The sequence below is a fragment of the Rattus norvegicus genome, chromosome 14, assembly GCF_021556685.1.
Source record: "Rattus norvegicus strain SHRSP/BbbUtx chromosome 14, alternate assembly SHRSP_T2T, whole genome shotgun sequence".
NCBI classification, from domain to species: domain Eukaryota; kingdom Metazoa; phylum Chordata; class Mammalia; order Rodentia; family Muridae; genus Rattus; species Rattus norvegicus.
This window is the reverse complement of record NC_141547.1, coordinates 76,837,719-76,856,194: the sequence shown is the minus strand read 5'-3', so window position 1 is coordinate 76,856,194 and position 18,476 is coordinate 76,837,719. Positions and strand designations below refer to the sequence as shown.

The 18,476-nt window shown below is 47.9% G+C and overlaps 1 protein-coding gene across 9 annotated transcripts in view; it reads right to left on the bottom strand.

Annotated features, from left to right (window-relative positions):
• Slc2a9 (solute carrier family 2 member 9) overlaps window positions 1–18,476 on the bottom strand; it is a 133,756-nt gene that overhangs the window by 52,311 nt on the left and 62,969 nt on the right. For 8 of the 9 annotated variants that reach the window (XM_087584151.1, XM_087584157.1, XM_087584153.1 and 5 more), the window contains one exon: window positions 7,708–7,840. In XM_087584151.1, the coding sequence (XP_087440277.1) occupies window positions 7,708–7,840 (133 nt within the window). Of the gene's footprint in view, window positions 1–5,967; window positions 6,506–7,045; window positions 7,841–18,476 lie in introns of those variants that run through there. The other variant, XR_015636784.1, reaches the window with a different exon arrangement.

Below are 18,476 nucleotides of genomic sequence, written 5' to 3'. Positions count from 1 at the left end.
ATGATTAAGTGCTACCATTTTCCTTTGTGATCCATACACAGTGATACATTGCTTTTGTACAGTTTACTAGTCAGTGAATTGGATAATAATTAGCAAATTGGAGGCTGATAATTTGGTCGTTTGATAGAATTGAACGAAAAACTATACAGGTCTTTTATAAGGAACCTGCCAAGGCTTCAAGGTATGGTTGTGCATGCATTTAATCCTGGACCGGGTGAAGGGGAATCAGGGACACCAGGAGCTCGGGGTCATCATGGCTTCTGTGGTGATTGGAATGAAATGTCCCTCTATAGGCTTGTGTGTTTGAATACTCCATCCCCAGTTGTTAATGGCGCTGTTTGAGGAGGCTCACACTTCCACCAGCAAGGAGGAAGTGTGTCACTGGGGGTGGACTTTGAGAGCTTAAGGTCTTGGTCTACTCCCAGTGTGCTCTTTCTGCTTTGTGCTTGGGGTTCAAGATGTGAGTCTTAAGCTTCTGCCCTGGCCATCATGCCTGACACTTTGCTGCCATGCTGGACTCTCATCCTTCTGGAAATGTCAACCCAAATAAGCTCTTTCTTCTATGAGCTGCCTTGGTCATGGTGTTTATCACAGCATCAGAACAGTAACTCATGCAGCTACATAGTGAGCCTGACTCCATGCTCGGGCTACAGGAGACCGAGCAAAACAACAACAACAACAAAAAAAAAATCCTCAAAGAAATTAGAGATTTAAAAACTAACAAATGCAGCACAAACCAAGTTGTGACACTGTGGGGACACTGCCTGTGCTCCAGTTACGAGGCACTGCAAGTCTCAAGGGCACTGACTAGCAGAGAATGTACAATGAGCAAATAATCTACGTCCTCAAGATAAGGGAGACGTTTCTACAGGGGTGTGAAAGTAGTGGTGTTTAAATGTAGTCACATAGTGAAAAGAGATCTTTGAAAACGTGTCTGTCTGGGAGTCAAGATTGTGCACTCAGATCATCAGTGAGAATTCTTATATCTGTACATCTCAAATTGAGTTCAGATCCCAGAACCCATGCAAAGCCAGACACATGGTAGTGCAGATCTGTAAGCCCAGAACTCTTATGGCGAGATGGGAGATAGAGCCAGGCTCCCCAGGCCACCATGGCGTACATAGCTGCAAAACAAACAAACAAACAAGGACCAGCACCTGAGGCTTCCCTCTGACCTCTGCGTGCTTCCTGTGGCACACTCACATCCGAAGTCCCACATATGCAAGCAGAAATGGGTGGGGAAGAAAGAGAGAGAATAATAAAACCCCCGGCATCGTACAAAGTTCTTTTTTTTTTTTAAATCCCTGCTTTACAATAATCCAAATGAGTTTCTGTGGGCTTTGCAAAATTGTGCTTGTCTATATAGAAAGTGAATCCTTTTGTAATTTCACCAGCATGGCTGACTGACATTGGGGAGGATGCAGATTTTCTGGCTATGTTCTCTCTCTCTCTCTCTCTCTCCAGAGGTTTTGTTTTAGGGACTGAGCTGTGCAGTAAATGAGATGCACTAGGTCAGCCGCCTCACTGCCTCAGTCTACAGGGCTCTGTGGGTTCATCTTACTGCCAAGGATAATACTGGAACCTGCTTGCCCTCGTTAAAGGATAAAGTCTCTCTCTCTGCCTCTCTCTCTCTCTCTCTCTCTCTCTCTCTCTCTCTCTCTCTCTGCCTCTCTCTCTCTCTCTCTCTCTCTCACACACACACACACACACACACACACACACACGAGGGGGGTTGAAGAGCATATTGTGCAAACCTTTTGCCCTTATTTAGTTCTCCTGTGACTGACACCCCCTCCCCCAGGTAATAAGGTTAGTGGTGTCATTCTGCAGGTGAGAACAGGGAAGGGACTTGTCCTGAGACTGGGCCTGAAAGTACAGCCTGGGAGCTCAGTATAAGGAGGCTGCAGGTGTAAAGACTGGAAAGCCAGCAGTGCAATACACTGCCTGGCACAGATGGGCTGGTCTCACTGGACTTCTGAGCAGCCCCTGAAGGAATAGCTCCAAAATGCCCTCCACCAGGGAGGCTGGATGCTCAGCTGACAGGAATTAACTCCCCACACATCCACACTGCACTGTACGTGGACTGGATGGGCTCCTGCCCATGGAAAACATATGGTGTGTTAAAGACATGGAGCTGTCTGCCCACATCTGTGCTTGCAGCTGTCCCACAGCTGGGTGGCAACTGCAATGGAAAAGGTGCAAGGACAGAAGAGGCCAGGAGAGTTCCTGCGACTAGCAGGTGTTCCTGAAGACTCCTTCTGATTATCAGTAATGGCCCCTGGGAGTAATGTCAATGCTATTGCTTGACCTGAGCTTGTCCCACCCACACAGGCTCAGAGCAGTGCAAAAGTAGAAATTCCCACTCTCCTGTGGGACTTAATCCCTCTGTTCCTCAGTTTCCTAAACGTCAAAAGGCAACAAAGCAGAGCTGGCAGTGGTCTTAGTCGGTACACACTGCTGGAAGAAATAGCGCAGACTGAGTTCTATCACCCACCTCCTTTCTGCCTGGCTTCTGAATGTCATCCCACTGGGGCTTAGGACCTTAATATAAGAAATTAGGGGTATGCAAACCTTCAGTCTGTAACAAGAACTAATACTGCCTTAACCTTTGATTCCCCTCCCCTTTCTTCCCCTTTGCATCCTGAGTTCTGGGCAGACACAGGAGACACCCCTGGCTTTTGTTCATGTCACCCCCTACCATTAGTTTCATCAGCACGAGCTCTGTGAACTAAGATTAGCGTGAACTACACTGTACCCAAAAGCATGAGAGGGCTGTATGGAATTATGTCTTTCCCACCTTAAACCTATGAAGAAGAACATTTCCTTTAGCCTGTCTTTAGAGAAGTGAGACCTGAGCTACAGGAAACTGGGCAGGTAGGTGTTGGGGGTGCACTATGGTGGCTTCTAGTTTTACCCAGCCCTGTCAGAACTGGAAGCTGTTGAAAACTGTATAAACCTTGGGATATTTCTGGCAGAGGCTGGGTATGAGTAGAGTTCTTGCTGTCCTCGGTAAGGTCAGAACAAGGTCACAGGCAGCAGATCTGATGTGAGGGCATCGGCCCAGCTTCGGAACTGCCTGACTCACGTGTCTAAGGATGAATGGGAAGGAGACAGAACAGACACCCTGAATTTTAACGAGTTGATTCCAGGGAAGAAGTGGTCTCAGTCACCTGTAGTTGACACTCAGAAGACTTTGGAAGACAGTCCATCACAGGCCTCTCCCAAGGCTGCTGACACACCCTTTCTTCAATCTGAAAGCAAGCAGCCCTATCTACAGCCCTACCTTCTTCATATTCCTGCCCGTACTCTAGTCATTAACTCTAAAGAATTTGAGAAGGGAGGATGTGTTCATTTCTCATCTGGAATGAAGTCTACGTGGCCCAGTTTGTTTCTGGGCTGGAAGCAGTGAAAGATTCAGATCTACTGCCCTTTACAGACTAGCCATGACCAAAGCAAGACTGGAACCCTTGAGAATCAAGAGCCTGGCATTTCCTGTACCTACTATGTGCCACGCAACTCACAGACCTTCCTATTGCAATAGACTTGGAAGGTGGGTGCTTCTATATGTACTGCCATTCAGGGACTTGGGGTGTGTGTGCCCCAGATGACCTCAGGAGAACCAGGTATGTGATTAGTTTTTCCACATACCTCAAAAGAACAATGAGAAAATCTCATAGAATAGAGAGGCTGAGAGGAGAGACTTAGTTCAGTTCCATTTAGCCTGAGCTCCTGAGGGCTGTTGTTTGGTAGGGGTTGGGCCACAAATACTGACCAATTAAGAGAAGCTTGAGACAGGGCTGCAACTGCTACAAGAGAGTCACTAGAGATATGGTATTGGCTGGGCCTCGTAAGCCACACCAGATCACTGCCAGCTCTGCTTTCTTGCCTTTTAACATTTAGGAAACAGAGGAACAGAGGGATCAAGTCCCACAGGAGAGTGGAAATTTCCACTCTAGCATTGCTGTGAGTCTGTGTGGGTGGGACGAGCTCGGGTCAAGCAGTGGCATTGACAGGAGGTGATCAGACATGCAGACCCCCTTCTGCATTGTCACGTCCTCAGTGCAAGAGCTTGGGGACATCTCAAAATAGAGGGAGTGCCCTCCTCCTCCAGGACTGCAGGTGATCTGAATAGCCCTTTGACTGTGATGGAATTCCCTCTGTCCTTGTGTGGCCGCTAATTCGTTCATATCTCTATAGGTGTGGCTTTTTAAAATGATGGCAAAATTTATTGATCACATGCTCCTGCTGGGATGGGAGAGAGAGCTGGCTTCTACTGCAGTTCTACTTCTGTCCCTGTGTGACCTGGGCAGTCATGTGACAGCTGTGTATATGTGGCTACCCTCAGAATTAAAACAAGGACAGCAGAGATAGAACTGACAAGATCCTGGAGGGCCACTCTGAGCTGGGATGCATGAGAAGATTGCCCCTGGCGAAGGACAGCCATGCTGAGGCTTGAGCAAGAGCGCTGGCCTCCTCCTGGTCAGTGTATGCTTGACCCAGCCATACACGTTCACATGTGTAGCATCAACCTAACTGTACACAGTTCACAGTTGTTCTCACCTGACTCATGTCAACCATCTCACTCAGCTGTCACTTCCTCCAGGAAGCTTCTCCCGGGTCCCCCATTATCACCTCTTTGGAACCCAGGGCTTCTCTCCAGTGGCTCTTGGCACAGGGTGACACTCCCCTGATCTGTGAAGGCATGGGGCTCCTAATGGACTCTCACCAACTACAGGCTTCAGCACTCAGGGTTCTACCTGGCTTTGATCCATACCTTATTGTCAGGGCTCTATGTCCTGGGACACTGATGAGAGAGTCCATGGGGAAAATCAACTCATTCTTTTTTCCTAGTTACCCAGAAGCTCGGAGGCATTTCTTTGGCAGTTCCTCCTGGGAAAATAACAGAACTATTTCCTGTGACCCACCCATTGCCAAAGCCAGGTTGGAAGTATTTATATCGATTACATAATGAATCTGGTGAGCTCAATGCTACAGACAGGGCACACAGGTGAGTTTCTTGACCATTCCTAGCTTGCATTGTTGCCTGTGTTGCCTGACTCATGGCCCCATCCTGTCACCTTGAAAGATGCTCTCCTTCAGCCAAATCCTTCTCATGGGGCACCTCTCTGCTTCTCCACCTTCTCCCAGTCCTACGTTCTAGAAAGATCCTTGTGATGGTACTGTCCCCTCCTAGGCAGATACTCTTCCAGTCTGAATCCAGTTGACTGGCAGCCGCCATTCCAACAATGACCTTCATTCCTATCTCATGTGTCACCTTTAACTTGGACTGTCTGCAGAATGGGGTTGAGAGGCACCCAGAGGATTAATACAGCTCACTCCGGGTGTGTCTCCAGAGAGGATCAGATCAAGAGGGCTCTGAGATGATGGATAGTTTAATCCATTGATGGATATAAGATGTGAAGAGGCCATGGGGAAAAGGGAAGTGTGGAAGGTGGGGCCGGGCAGGAGGAAGTGGGCCACCTGCCACTGTGCCTTTGGGAGCTGTCTCTTTCCCTGACCCCTCCCTGTGGAGGCTCAGCTCTGGTTCCTGTTCACCATGGTATGAATTGCTTTGCCACATCCCTGGCTACTGTGAACTAGTAGTAGGAGTGAGTGGAAATGTCTGAAGGGGCCCATGGGGCCTATTACACTGTTAGCCCCAATTCATGGCCTTTCTATGCCAGTGTCCTTTGTCTTCTGAGTGTGTAGTAACCTCCCATTAACTCTGAATTTGGTCACGTGATTTGCTTTTAAACAACAGGATTTCACGTTAAGTTCTTAAAATTATGTGAGTATTTCCTACTTTGCACTCATGGGTGGTGTCTCTCCATCTTTTCCTTTTTAAGACAGACTCTTATTCTGTGGCCTAGACTGGCCTTGAGCTCACTAGGATCCTCCTGTGCTGCAGGATATTTGATCACATTTTTGAACTCCAAGATTGTGAGCTGGAAAAACCTATTTCTTTTTGTGGTGCGGCTCAGCCCTAGCACACTCCTTTAATCCAAGAGCTCTCTGTTAACAGGATTAAATAAAGTCAACAATAGGTTAAGAGATAAGGCATGTAACCAGTTGACAGGGAACATAAGAAAACACGGGAAGTAGAAAGGAGGGACATTGAGTTGAAGGGTATTTAAGAGAGCATGGGGAAGAAGAGAGGGCTTTTTCCTTCTGGGATGTTCGTGGAGTAGAATGGTGAGCTGTGTGCTTTCTCTCCCTTTCTGAATCAGCAAGCCTTCACTCCAACATCTGGCTCCTGAGTCTTCATTGGTAAAATTGAACATTTGGGATTTTTGTTTTTTAAAAATAACACTCCTGCTTCAGTTTTCAGAATACTGTGTTTACATGCATGCTCCACCATACCTGGAGTTTTGTTTTCTAATTTTGTTTTGTTTAAGACACTGGAGATTGAACCCAAGTCTTCACACATGCTAGGCAAGCAGGATGCCACCTAGACTCTCTCTCCTCAGACATGTATGCCCATCCTAACAGACTACTCCAGTCACTCCTGAAAGACCCCAGCTTAGCAGCAGTAACGCCATTTTGCAAGGCTGTACTTAAGATGACTGGTTCAGGGAAAGGTTAGAACACTGAGTACACAGCGTCTGCCAAGCAGGATGTGTTTGGTTGAAGGCCTGGCAACAGGACGACTTCGGTTGAGCACCTGACAATGAAAAAAAAGCCCCGGGAGAGGTCCCACACCCTGGTGGGGGGCCGAGTCAGTCGTTATGTTTCAGGAAGGTAGCTAGGAAACTTGCCCCCGGGCTAAACCCTTGCCATATTAGAATCCACCAATTATATCCCTGTAACCATGCATCTGCTTCTGTATGCTTGCTTCTGCTCCCCAAAATCCTATAAAAAGCCCATCCTTGGTTCCGTGGGGCGCGCCAGTTCCCCGAGTGACTGAAGCGCCCGCAGGTGCCTGTGCCTGTGTATCCCGACAATAAACCAAATCCTCTTGCTGATTGCATCCTGTGGTGTCTCGGTCTAGTCTTTGGAGTTAGAGGATCTCCATCCCGAGGGAAAGTTCTCCCTGAGAGCTTTTCACTCCAGGGTGGCAGGGATGCCATCTCATGAGTCTGTCCTTACCGTTGCCTGACAGAACACTAAGAATGTCAGAAAACAACTGTTTGCTGTACATCTGGCATGAAATTGGTACTGTTATTGATAGGAATACAAATCTCAGTATTATGGTTTCAACCCAAGGGCATGATCTCATTATCTTCATTCTTTTTACCAGGTGTAGGCATAGTATTTATCATATATCATGACTTAATATGTATATATCAAACATACATATGCTGGGCTGTGAAATAAGACTTTCGAATCTCATTTATTCACTGCACCCCACAATGCCCACTCTGACTATACGTAATTGAAGTCCCTCCCAAGGGTGCCTCCTTAGCTGAGCAGGTAGAGAGAAGTTCTCCCAAGCCAGGCCATATCATGTTGCCACAGGAGGACTCAATTTCTTCCAGCAAGACCAGCTGCTTTATGGACTCATGCCTCATAGGCTCTTTTCAACCACCCTTTTCACACTGAAGAGCCTCTGCTATCTGAACCGTGTCTGCAACTGGGGGCATGAAGAGAGTGGGTGTCCCTCTGCATGGTGCTTTTAGAGATGCTGACGCTTGCCCTGATCCATCCTGTAGCCTCTCGCTGTGACCCAGGCATAGGCTGGCATTGTATGATGAAAGGGAAGGACCCTACCTTTCGTGGCTCCTGCCTCGTCGTGCTTTTCAAAGAGGAGGTATCGTGGACTCTCAGGGAGAAATGGCAGGCTTGCCAGCTGGGCCAAGGCAGGGACAATGATCACTCCGAACAGGTATGGCCAGGTTCTCTCCTGTAGGGAGAAGACTCTGCTGATGGAGGGGCCTTTAGTTGTTTTACTGGGGACACTAGACTGAGCAGCTTAGACTCTGCAGGAAGCCTCCCTGCTCAGCTTGTCCCTACTGGCCACAGCTGAGAGAAACAACAGAACACCGAGTTTGTGTGGCCTCAGAGCCCCCATGGATGGTGACCTAGCACATCTCTGAAAAGCAGATGGCTCTTGGCAGCCAGTCAACTCAGGGGGTACCAGAGGTGGCTGCTCCCCTAGTGTGGACCACCACAGCCAACCTGGGGTCTCATTGGATCCCTTCCACTCCTCCAGCCTGGCTTGCCATTGGCATGGGGTCAGATATGCTTGAGTGTGAAAACGGAACCAAGACTCCTCCTGTGCGGCATCCACCATCTTCCTACTGTCAATGAAGATAGAAGAAGGAAGGCTGGCCCTTATGTATGGGCCTTCTCTTTCCAGGGGGAAGACAAATGGCCACCCCCAACACAGGTCGTCAATTTACTGTGTGCAGTACAATTTAATGCATACAATGTAATTTAAATGCACTGTGAAACATATGTTCTTGGGCCCATCAAGGTGACATCCTTCCCTGTCTTTGTCACCCAGATATACAAATATTCTCCCACCATGTGCCCTGTGTAGGACCATGCCACCCTGGGCAGTGTTGATGGGGAAGACAAAAGGCTCTGGCTCTAAGCTGAAGACGCAGTGTATCTTAGTTCCTAAAACAGGAAAAGAAAACAGCCCAGACGAGAACAAGACACACTGAAACCTGAAAAGCCTTCACATGATGGGCAGAAGTCTGCTAGCCTATTCGGGGCCAATGAGCTCAGATTCCTTGGGTGTATGGGACTGCTTGTCCTCATCCCACAACCAACTGTCCCTGTCAGCTTTTCTGAGACCCACTGTAGAGCCCTGAGAGGGAGCCCCTGAGAGTATCAGACACTACCAGGGTGCAGCAGCAGGGACCCCTGAATCACAGAGCAAGTCAGAAGGGGCCTGCCAGGACACTCAGCCAGTGTTAGCTTGGCTCTCATCTCCAAGGTGACTCCAGTCCTCCCTCCACCCCTCTGAAGCTAGTGAGTATGTCTAGTCAGTGGCCAGCATAGTTCTGGCATCTTCCTTTGAATGACAGGTGAGGTTGAGCCAGGCTTCTCAGTTTGAGGAAGCTTGTGACTAGAGGACCATGCAAAGAGAGAAATTGGGTGATCTCTGAAAGGTCAGAGGGAGCAATCATGGATGAGGAGTGCCGAGGGACACAGGTTCCATTCGGATGTCCATGGAATGTTCTGAATATAGATGGACTCTGGTGGTATCATTTGTGAATATTCCAAAAAAAAAATTACAGGGTTTTTAGTATAAACTGGCATATTTCAGTGAACCATCTTAAACCATGGTCAAAACAGCAGACAGTCTGTCAGTGCTGCCTGTGTGTTCTATACTCATAGATGCCACCCACTGTGGATTGAAAATATTCAGGGAAAAAAATATTTGTGTTGAACACTCACAGACAGACCTCTTTCTCTGTCATCATTCCCTAAGCAACATAGTGTAACAATTATTTACATAGCATTTGCATGGCATTAGGTATTATAATGAGTCTCAAGATGATGCGTAGGTTACATGAAAATATCACATAGCATTCTGATAAGGAACAGCAAAAACCATCATAATTGAGGCAGGCCTTTCAGCCTGGCCCAGGGTCATCAAGTGAGTGACAAAGAACCTTCCTCTGGAACAGATGACTTGGATCTGAATTTGCTTATACCCCAATCACTATGGCCATGGACAAGACCCTAAGCTCTCCTACGAGGGGCCTCAAGGCCTCCAGAGGAGCCTTGTTTTTCTTGACAGGAGCTGGAGTCAGCTGAGCTGGACTTTCTGGTGCAAGGGGCTGCCAATGATGCTCTTGGCATTATATCAACATGAGCCAAGAACCAGCATCTCATGCTGCAGTGGCATCCATTAGCCACCTTCTTTATCAAGAAGCCAATGAAAGTGGGAGGGGCTTTCTCATACACTGACAGTTTCAGGGTCCTTTTTGCTACTCCTAGAGGGTAGCCTCAGACTCTGACTGTTTTTATGTTTTATATGTCATATAATTCAAGGTAACCATATGAAAACAAATACTGTATTCTCTCTCACCTGGATCCTAGATTCTAGTCATGCATCAGGATGGGAGTTAAAGAGTAGGAAACCAGAAAGAGTCCCTTGAGAAGAGAAAAAAGAGGCTTTGAGGGAGGGTAGTGTGAATGGGTCGGGGCAGTGCAGGGGGGCATATGAGAGGGAAAGAGAGTACAGTGGACAGAGGTTAAGGGAGCATAAGGGATAGACATGGGGGAGAGACTCGTGGTAAGGGGAGTTAAGCAAAACTAAGTCTGAATGAAAATGGCACAAAGAGAACTGCTACTCTGTTAAATAATTGGACAACTGCATGTTACTCCCCTACCTAGGCAGGACCAAAAGATGCCATGGGTGTCAGCATTGGAGGAGTCTTTGTGGGGCTAGTAAGGGCCTAAGATAATGGGAAGGGACACAGGGCTCCAGCTCAGTGGCTTTGTGTCGGGGGTCCTGGTACCCATTGTCCCCAGGAGGACAGATGTAGGACATCTTGTCAACCAAGACAATGTTTAACACACCAGCGGGGAAGGTATGTGGGTGTTTTAATAACTGTGTCTTGTACTTGAGATTGAAAGGCCTCTGTTTTAAAGATAGACTTCTAGGCCCTATTTCTCAGAAGCTATGTAAGACTTTGGTCTTTTCTATATGTAATCTCCTCCTAGACTACTATGAGACAGCCACCATTTTAAAGCAGAGCAGGCATCGTGAGTCTCACAGAGTCAAGTACTTAGTATTGTACAACACCTACTATCCAGGGATGGCAGAGACATGAAACAGAGGACCTGAAGGTGACCAGGCCATACTGCCTGCTGGTGGAGGCAGCTTTGACTGTTACTTAGTGGGCAACATCAAGATGCTGCCTATCTCCCAGGCTCTTTGGAGATGCAACAGGACAGTCTTCTTTTTATTTCTTCATGCTCACAGTCTGTATATGGGAGGCTGTCAGTGGGATGAGTTCTTTATAGAGCTCCGTGAAAAACTGAATTACTTTGTTTTTCAGTGTTCTTTCTTCCAGGTGACTGGGTTTCCCAAGAGCCATCCCTATTCTCACATCCTGCTATATCTGCCAGTGCTTGAAACATGGCGGGTGCTCAGCACGTGCTGGTAGACTGAATGTGTTGGGCGAGGCGACTTGTGACATGGATGCAGGTGCTAGAAATGACACCTCCTGCCCTGAGAAGTTCTTGAGGTATTTGTTTTTAAACTTAAGCTTTTCCTATATGGTATCCTATTAAAGAAGAGCAGGCACTTTATAGTGACATAATTAAGATCTCCGTATCTAAGTAGCATTCTATGGCTTCAGCTCTACTGGAGAGAAACTTGAGCCCTGAATGGTCAGGGAATGCATAGGAGATCCCTCGAGAAGTTGGAGAAGTAGCTGGATGGTGGGTTAGCTCTTCTGACCCCTGCATAGGTTCTTCCCTTGTTACTGCTTCTCGGTTCAGAGCAAAACAGAGCGGCAGCTCTCTCTAACTGGGGAATTTCTGTGTCAGCTCTATTAGGCTAAATCTGTCCCCTGAGCAGAATTCATCAGCCGTCAGCTCCAATGGCTCACAACAGCACAGCAGGGATCCCATCCAAGGAAGATACAGGTGCGGATGTCAGCCGTTCTGTGAAGTAGATGCTGTATGAAAAGCTGGGCCACCCTGAGAAGGTGGCTCTGCCAATGATCATCTGAGTGATCTCAGAGTATGGAGGAGCTGGGGCATGGACGACAAAGAGCTCCATCAGCAAGTGACTACAGAACACCTGTGATCTAGCCACTCCCAGATCTACAGAACACCTGTGATCTAGCCACTCCCAGGTCTACAGAACACCTGTGATCTAGCCACTCCCAGGTCTACAGAACACCTGTGATCTAGCCACTCCCAGGTCTACAGAACACCTGTGATCTAGCCACTCCCAGGTCTACAGAACACCTGTGATCTAGCCACTCCCAGGTCTACAGAACACCTGTGATCTAGCCACTCCCAGGTCTACAGAACACCTGTGATCTAGCCACTCCCAGGTCTACAGAACACCTGTGATCTAGCCACTCCCAGGTCTACAGAACACCTGTGATCTAGCCACTCCCAGGTCTACAGAACACCTGTGATCTAGCCATTCCCACTTCCAGCCACTTCCCAAAGAATGGTCCTGATGGCCACAGCTTCACAGAGCCCTGGGTGCCTCGGTGCATGGAAACCTGAGTGTGGCATAGCAATCTTTCCCCCGGTCCAAATCGGTCTCCAAGAGCCTGTTCCATCTTCTAAAGCATCTGCATTCCCTGTGACCATATTTGTTCTAGATATTTTTAGTGTGCGTCCATGGCCTGACTCTATTTCTACAAAAAGAAAGATCCTTGTACAAGTTTATATTATTATCCCATTTCTCTCTGTTATCAATAATGATATGACAATCCACAGACAGGTCCCTCCTGCGGTAAGTCTCCTGTGGGGACCCTATACTCCTATACATACCGTGTTCATTCCCTCCTGTCCTCCACCATCTCCTGCTTTCAGAGGGGTTGCCTGTCTTCTGTTTTACTTGGCTCTCAAGACAAGCCTGTTATTCCCATTTTATAGATAAGGAACCTGAGGCTAGGGGACTGCTGGGAAATCTTACAGCAAAACTTATCCATAAACCAACTTTATGAAAAAGAGTCAAAATTCTGAAGGGTAAAAGTTTTAAAGTTGCCCCCCTAGACACAAAGTTTAGAGCAGAAGAAAGAAACAGGTTAGGCCCCAGAATTGTATGTTCCAGGAAGCCCCTCCTAGGGCTATAGAATAGGTAATTACATCAGCCAGTTCAACAGCTTTCTCCCAGGAACTAGCTGACCAAGAAGTTAGATTAACATCTTAGAGAACAACCTTGAGAAGCAGGAAGCTTCTCCCAGGAACTAGCGGACCATAAAGTTAAATAATGTTGAGAAACAGGAAGCTCCTCCTTGTGATTTTTCACTGGTATTCTCGACATTTTCCAATGACGCCCTCCCTACCCGCTTGGGTTGTGGTTTCTTCCTTTAAATTCCCCTTCTCTTAGCTACTGGTGGTTGAACTCCACTGCCCCTGCGTGGGATATGAGTCTCGACCCCAGTGCACTGGTTCCTATCGATAAATCTCATGTGATTACAGCAAGGATGGTCTTGTGTGAGTTCTTGGGGGGTCGCGTCATCCCGAGACTTGAGTGAGGGTCTCCCCGCTTTGGGGGTCTTTTAATTCCACACTGGTTTTAAAGGTCACTGACCCTATCAACCACCCCAGACAGACTCTTAGAATGGGACATTGTTGAGTTTGTAGAGATTTACTGAGTCTTTGGTACCCCTGCTAGTTCTCCTGATTCTCAGCTGAAGACACCGAGGTACCAAGAATTTTCTACCCCATGGACAATTATACTCCTTATATACACTATAAATCATACACTATAAATAGCTGAAGGGGTGGGGCTGAACCCTGGCATGTGGTCATCAGCTCTGTCCCCTTAACCTCTGCTGTCCACATGGTCAAACAGGCCACTCACTGTATAGCTGTGCCTTGCTGGGACACACCCAAATTCTACAATTATAACTGTGGAATTCTGTCTTTTACTTCCTACGGAGTTAGCTACCTGCTGTTCTCAAAGCCACTTTCCTTGGAATTGAAACCCATGATTAATCCCTTCTCCAGTCTTCTGTTTTCCAGTTGAATTGTCTTGGCTTCTGAGTCTCATTGTTCTCTTTGTCTGCCATGTGCTTCTTTATCCCTCACTGAGCAGCAGCTCCCAAATAGAACTCAAAGTGAGAAGACTTGCAAAGGCAGCGGGATAGTGAGGGATGCTTGCTAAGGCAGCTGGACACTGGGGGATGCTTGCCAAGGCAGCAGGACAGTGGGGGATGCTTGCTAAGGCAGCTGGACACTGGGGGATGCTTGCCAAGGCAGCAGGACAGTGGGGGATGCTTGCTAAGGCAGCGGGACAGTGGGGGATGCTTGCTAAGGCAGTGGGACAGTGGGGGATGCTTGCTAAGGCAGTGGGACAGTGGGGGATGCTTGCTAAGGCAGTGGGACAGTGGGGGATGCTTGCTAAGGCAGTGGGACTTGTAGGGAGGCATACAGATTCTCTCTGCAGATTGGATTTCTCCTCAGTAACTGAATTTTGAGGATCCGTAAGGTTTGAGGTTTGATTTCAGAGGAGGCTGAACCTACTTATTCATGATCCTGTGACTTTGAATGTCACCTGGGGATACTGGAGTCCAAGGTCAGAGGAAGGCTGTGAAATTAGATCCAAGTTCACATTGTGATTCTTCTGCTCCTAGCTATGGGATCTTTGGCTTGCTTTTTATTGGATCAGTTTGCTCAGTTAGAAAATGATCCTAGTTCAGCCAGCCTCTATGATCCACACTAACTCAAGAGCTGATCTAAGGTCACATGTGGGACACATCTCAGGACTGAGTAACAGCCTATGAGTTGGAGAACAGACACAGCCTTAAGGGCCTTGCCTTTCCTCCTCGAGTCTCTCTCTCTCTCTCTCTCTCTCTCTCTCTCTCTCTCTCTCTCTCTCCCACTGAGGGTTTCTATCCAGCTAACTGGAGCCCGGACCTCTGAACACGCTCAGCACTGCCTGTTCCTCTAGAGAACCCAGGTTCAGTTCCCAGCACTCACATGGCAGCTCACAACTGTCTGTTACTCCTGTTCCAGGGGATCCATTGCACCAAGCACGCACATGGTGCACATAACTGTGCATGCAGGCAAAAACACCCATCCCCATAAAATGAAATAAATAAATTTTTCAAAGAAGAAGAAGGAGAAGAAGAAGAAGAAGAAGAAGAAGAAGAAGAAGAAGAAGAAGAAGAAGAAGAAGAAGAAGAAGAAGCCTGCTAATCTTTCTCCGTTGTGTGTTCCTATGCTTACTAAAATGCGTGCCTGCCTCAGTTTCTCTGATAAACTAGATGGCTTCTCTGATGCTAGGATACTGCCATCTACCTCTCTGTCATGCCTTGGACTTCTCCAAGCTGTGTCTTGACCTACCAGCTCACTGTGGTATCACAGAGCCTAGAGACCCATTCCCCAGTGCTGGTCATTCCCACGATTCAGTAGGGCTACTGGTGGCCTGTGTCACGTACTCTTAGCTTCCACCTCCCTCTGTCTTCTTCAGAACATGTGGTAAATGGATACGGTCCCCCACCCAGCCCTCATCCCAGGGGCACCTCACATCCTCCATGCCTCTAAGCGCACCACTTTCAGGGCACTCTCTTCTGAGAGACATTTTAATTTTCAGTGATGAAAATACACTGGCCTTTCAACTCATTCTGTCATCACACCTTTAATCCCAGACATTCTCTGAAGGAAGCAGGAGGATCTGGGGCACTGGTGGATCATCCTAGCCCAGGCCTTATGCCCCTAGCATTTCTCATAGACTTTCTGCCACCAGTTTCTCACCTTTATATGCTCTGGTCTACAGAGTTCACACACACACACACACACACACACACACACACACACACACACACCAATGAATAAATGAGAATTCTAGAAGCACAGGTTGGTGGTCTTTAACATCTATGACCAACTTTCTGGGAAGCTCTGAGAGTCTGTCCTATGGGAATGGTATCCATCCAGGGAGCTTAAAAAAGAGAGTCAAGCTCTGATTGTCCTATTTCCCTAAGTGCACAGCCTCAGCAGGAAGGAGAGAGGGTCCAGAGAGGAACAGTGCCCTATCTGGCTTTGAGGTGACTTATCTTACAGTGTGACTTTCTTCCCTAATGTTCCATTACATTCTGCTGTTTGACAAGTTGATGTAGCCACCAGGAGTCAGGTGAGAGGTCCAATAACCAGCCTAGAGTACAGACTTCGCCTGGCATCTAGTGACCAGTAACACTCAGTCGAAGGCAGCCATAGCTACCACTTTACACACCTCAATGGCCACTCTTTGAGAGACTTACTTAAAACCTCCTCTGGGATACAGAAATATTTATACTTCCGAGGCTGTAAGCTACCTAGCAGGACTTGGCCTGCACATTCCTAGTCTCTCACTCTGCCCAGACTTGCCCAAGGTGGCGGCTGTAGTTCCTGGCATCGAGCAAGTTGCTGGCACATGCTGGCTGGTAGGGAGACAAGGAGAGGCCTCTTTCTGTCTCTTCCTCTCACCAGAGTACAGCAGCCACCTAGTCTAGGCTCGTACCCATTCTACAGGCTCACATGCTCCTGTAAGTATAGGCGGCAGGGACTAGGTTGGTCTTGGTAGTTGCTCATACAACCATGCTCTCCCACAAAGCCAAGCCTGATCAGTAAAGTAGGTAGTGTGAAGTGGAAACTTAAGGACTTTTTGGAGACTCAGTTGTGTTGGAAGGTATTTTGCTGGGACAAACATGTGAAAGAATATGTTCCTGAAGTGGACACAGGTGAAAGGTTAAGACAGACACGTGAAGGAATATTTGGCTGAAGCAGACACAAGTGGAGGGATGTTCTGCTAAAGCAGGCACAGGAAAGGACACACGATGTAGGAGTCTTTGCTAACAACACACATGTATTGGTCTGCCTTACATTGTATGGTTGAGCTCCATTTGTTGGGACTCCATAGAGAGAAACACACCAAAAAAACTTCTGATGGTGTGCTGCAGTTTCTTGCCACTTCCACAGACTCTGGCTGAGATAGACACATGTGCTGAGGCAAGACGCGAGCAGACGTGAGACCCGTGGAGGACACTTGATGTTTGGAGGGAGAAAGAAAAGGACTCAACTGACAGTGAATGCAGCTGAGCTAGGCTTGCTTATAGAGCTGGCTGTGCAACACTTGTTGGTCTCGCATGTTCACTGATCTTTGCTTCACTGAGAGAGGCACAGCTGAGAACTTTATCTGGCATTCCTGTTGGCCCTGGTCCTTCCTGATGACTCGTGCCAAGGCTGAGGCCTGGCTGTTTCTGCTAGGTTGTGCTACCACTGTTGCTATCCAGACTCTGCTGAACTAGAGGGCAGGCATGTCCATGGGGTGTCTGCCACTGCTAACCTGTGAACTGAGTTGCTGATTTCCTGACAACACAGATGGGAGTTGCTCCAAAAAACCATTTCTAAACAGGTCCATATCCCTCATATCCTTCCTTTCCCACTACCTCTGATGGGTGGTGGGCTAAAAGGGAGGTTAAAGCGTTTAAGAACCATCATTAAAAGTAGGTTTTGAAAAAATTGAAGTTACAGTAGTGTCTGGATCCTGCCCCAAATTCTCAATGATCAACAAATCAGGCCAATGTTAGCCATTGCAGCCTCTGGTCTAGAGGTGGTCTAGAGATGCAGATTCAAGAGGCCTGAGGTGCTATACAACTACCTGCGCCTGCAAACCAATGCTATGGGGGTAGCGAGAACATCATGGGGCAGTCAAGCGAGGTTGGGAGCTATGGTGAACTCAGCGCTCCATTTAAGGGATGATGCTTCAAGCTTCCTTTAAGTGTTGACTGAGTCGGCATTTTATAATTGGGTTATTTTGAAAATCCCTTTGTTACAGGTTTTCAGGGCATCATCTGTGTATTGCCCAGTAGATAGAGGCTTACAGAAAACGAGGAAACTTCCCACAAACAAGGTAGATAGTCTATGCTTGCTTGTCTTCAATTCCTAAATATGGTGATATAGACATTGACAAGCAAGGTAACCGTGAGGGTGAGAGGTTGGCCTGGTGACTATTGTGGAATGAGGTTTTCAGCTCAGTGTTGAAGAGAGAATAACAAAGTGGGGACATCCTTCTGTGGGGTACCCGAAGCATGCAAAACATTATTCGCCCTAGAGACTCCTAACAGGTTAACACAAAGGGGCCACAAAACGGAGACTTCGAGAAAGGCCTTCAAAACCCACATCTCCCGCACCAATAGCCGTCCTCCCCCCATGGAGGTGCCTTTCCCCAATCAGTGGACCTGTGGTAATTGAATCCAGGTCAGGCCTGGCAGGAGAGCACGAGGCTGATAACAAGAACACAGGCAGAGGGAACAACCAGTGCAAAACCAAAGAAATCAAGAAAGTGTCTAATGCACTTGAAAGTCCTCATCACCTGCAGTGGCGCTGGGTTCCCAGATAGGCAGCTTCTGCTCTGGTAAGAGAAACTGACCTTTTGACAGGGGGAGGGGGAGGGTAGAGAAGGCACCCCCCTGCTGGTGTGGGTGTGATCACCATAGAAATGGTGAGCACAGTCCCAGTGTCTGCAGGAGCCCAGCTAGTGCCAGCATCCTGCTCAGCGCTGTTCTAAACGTGAAGAGAAGCAGCAGACATTGGAAAGAGTTGCTAGCACAGAGGTAAGAGACAAAAGAAACTGGAGAAAATAAGAGTTCTGCAGCAAGTGATGCAATGCAGGGAGCCTGCTGCTCCTATGCAGAGGAAACAGCATTCGATTCTAAGGCGCACGGGGAAAGGCCTCAGAAATGAAAACTAAGGCCGTCACAATACATAAACAAGGGGATGGATGGGGGAAGGGCAAAGGACACACGGGACCTGAGAACAGAAGCTAGTGGGAGATGCAGGGGGGGGGGAGCTAAGCATAGCAGGAAGTTGGGGAGAGAGAGTGCAGCAGAACCTATGGAAAT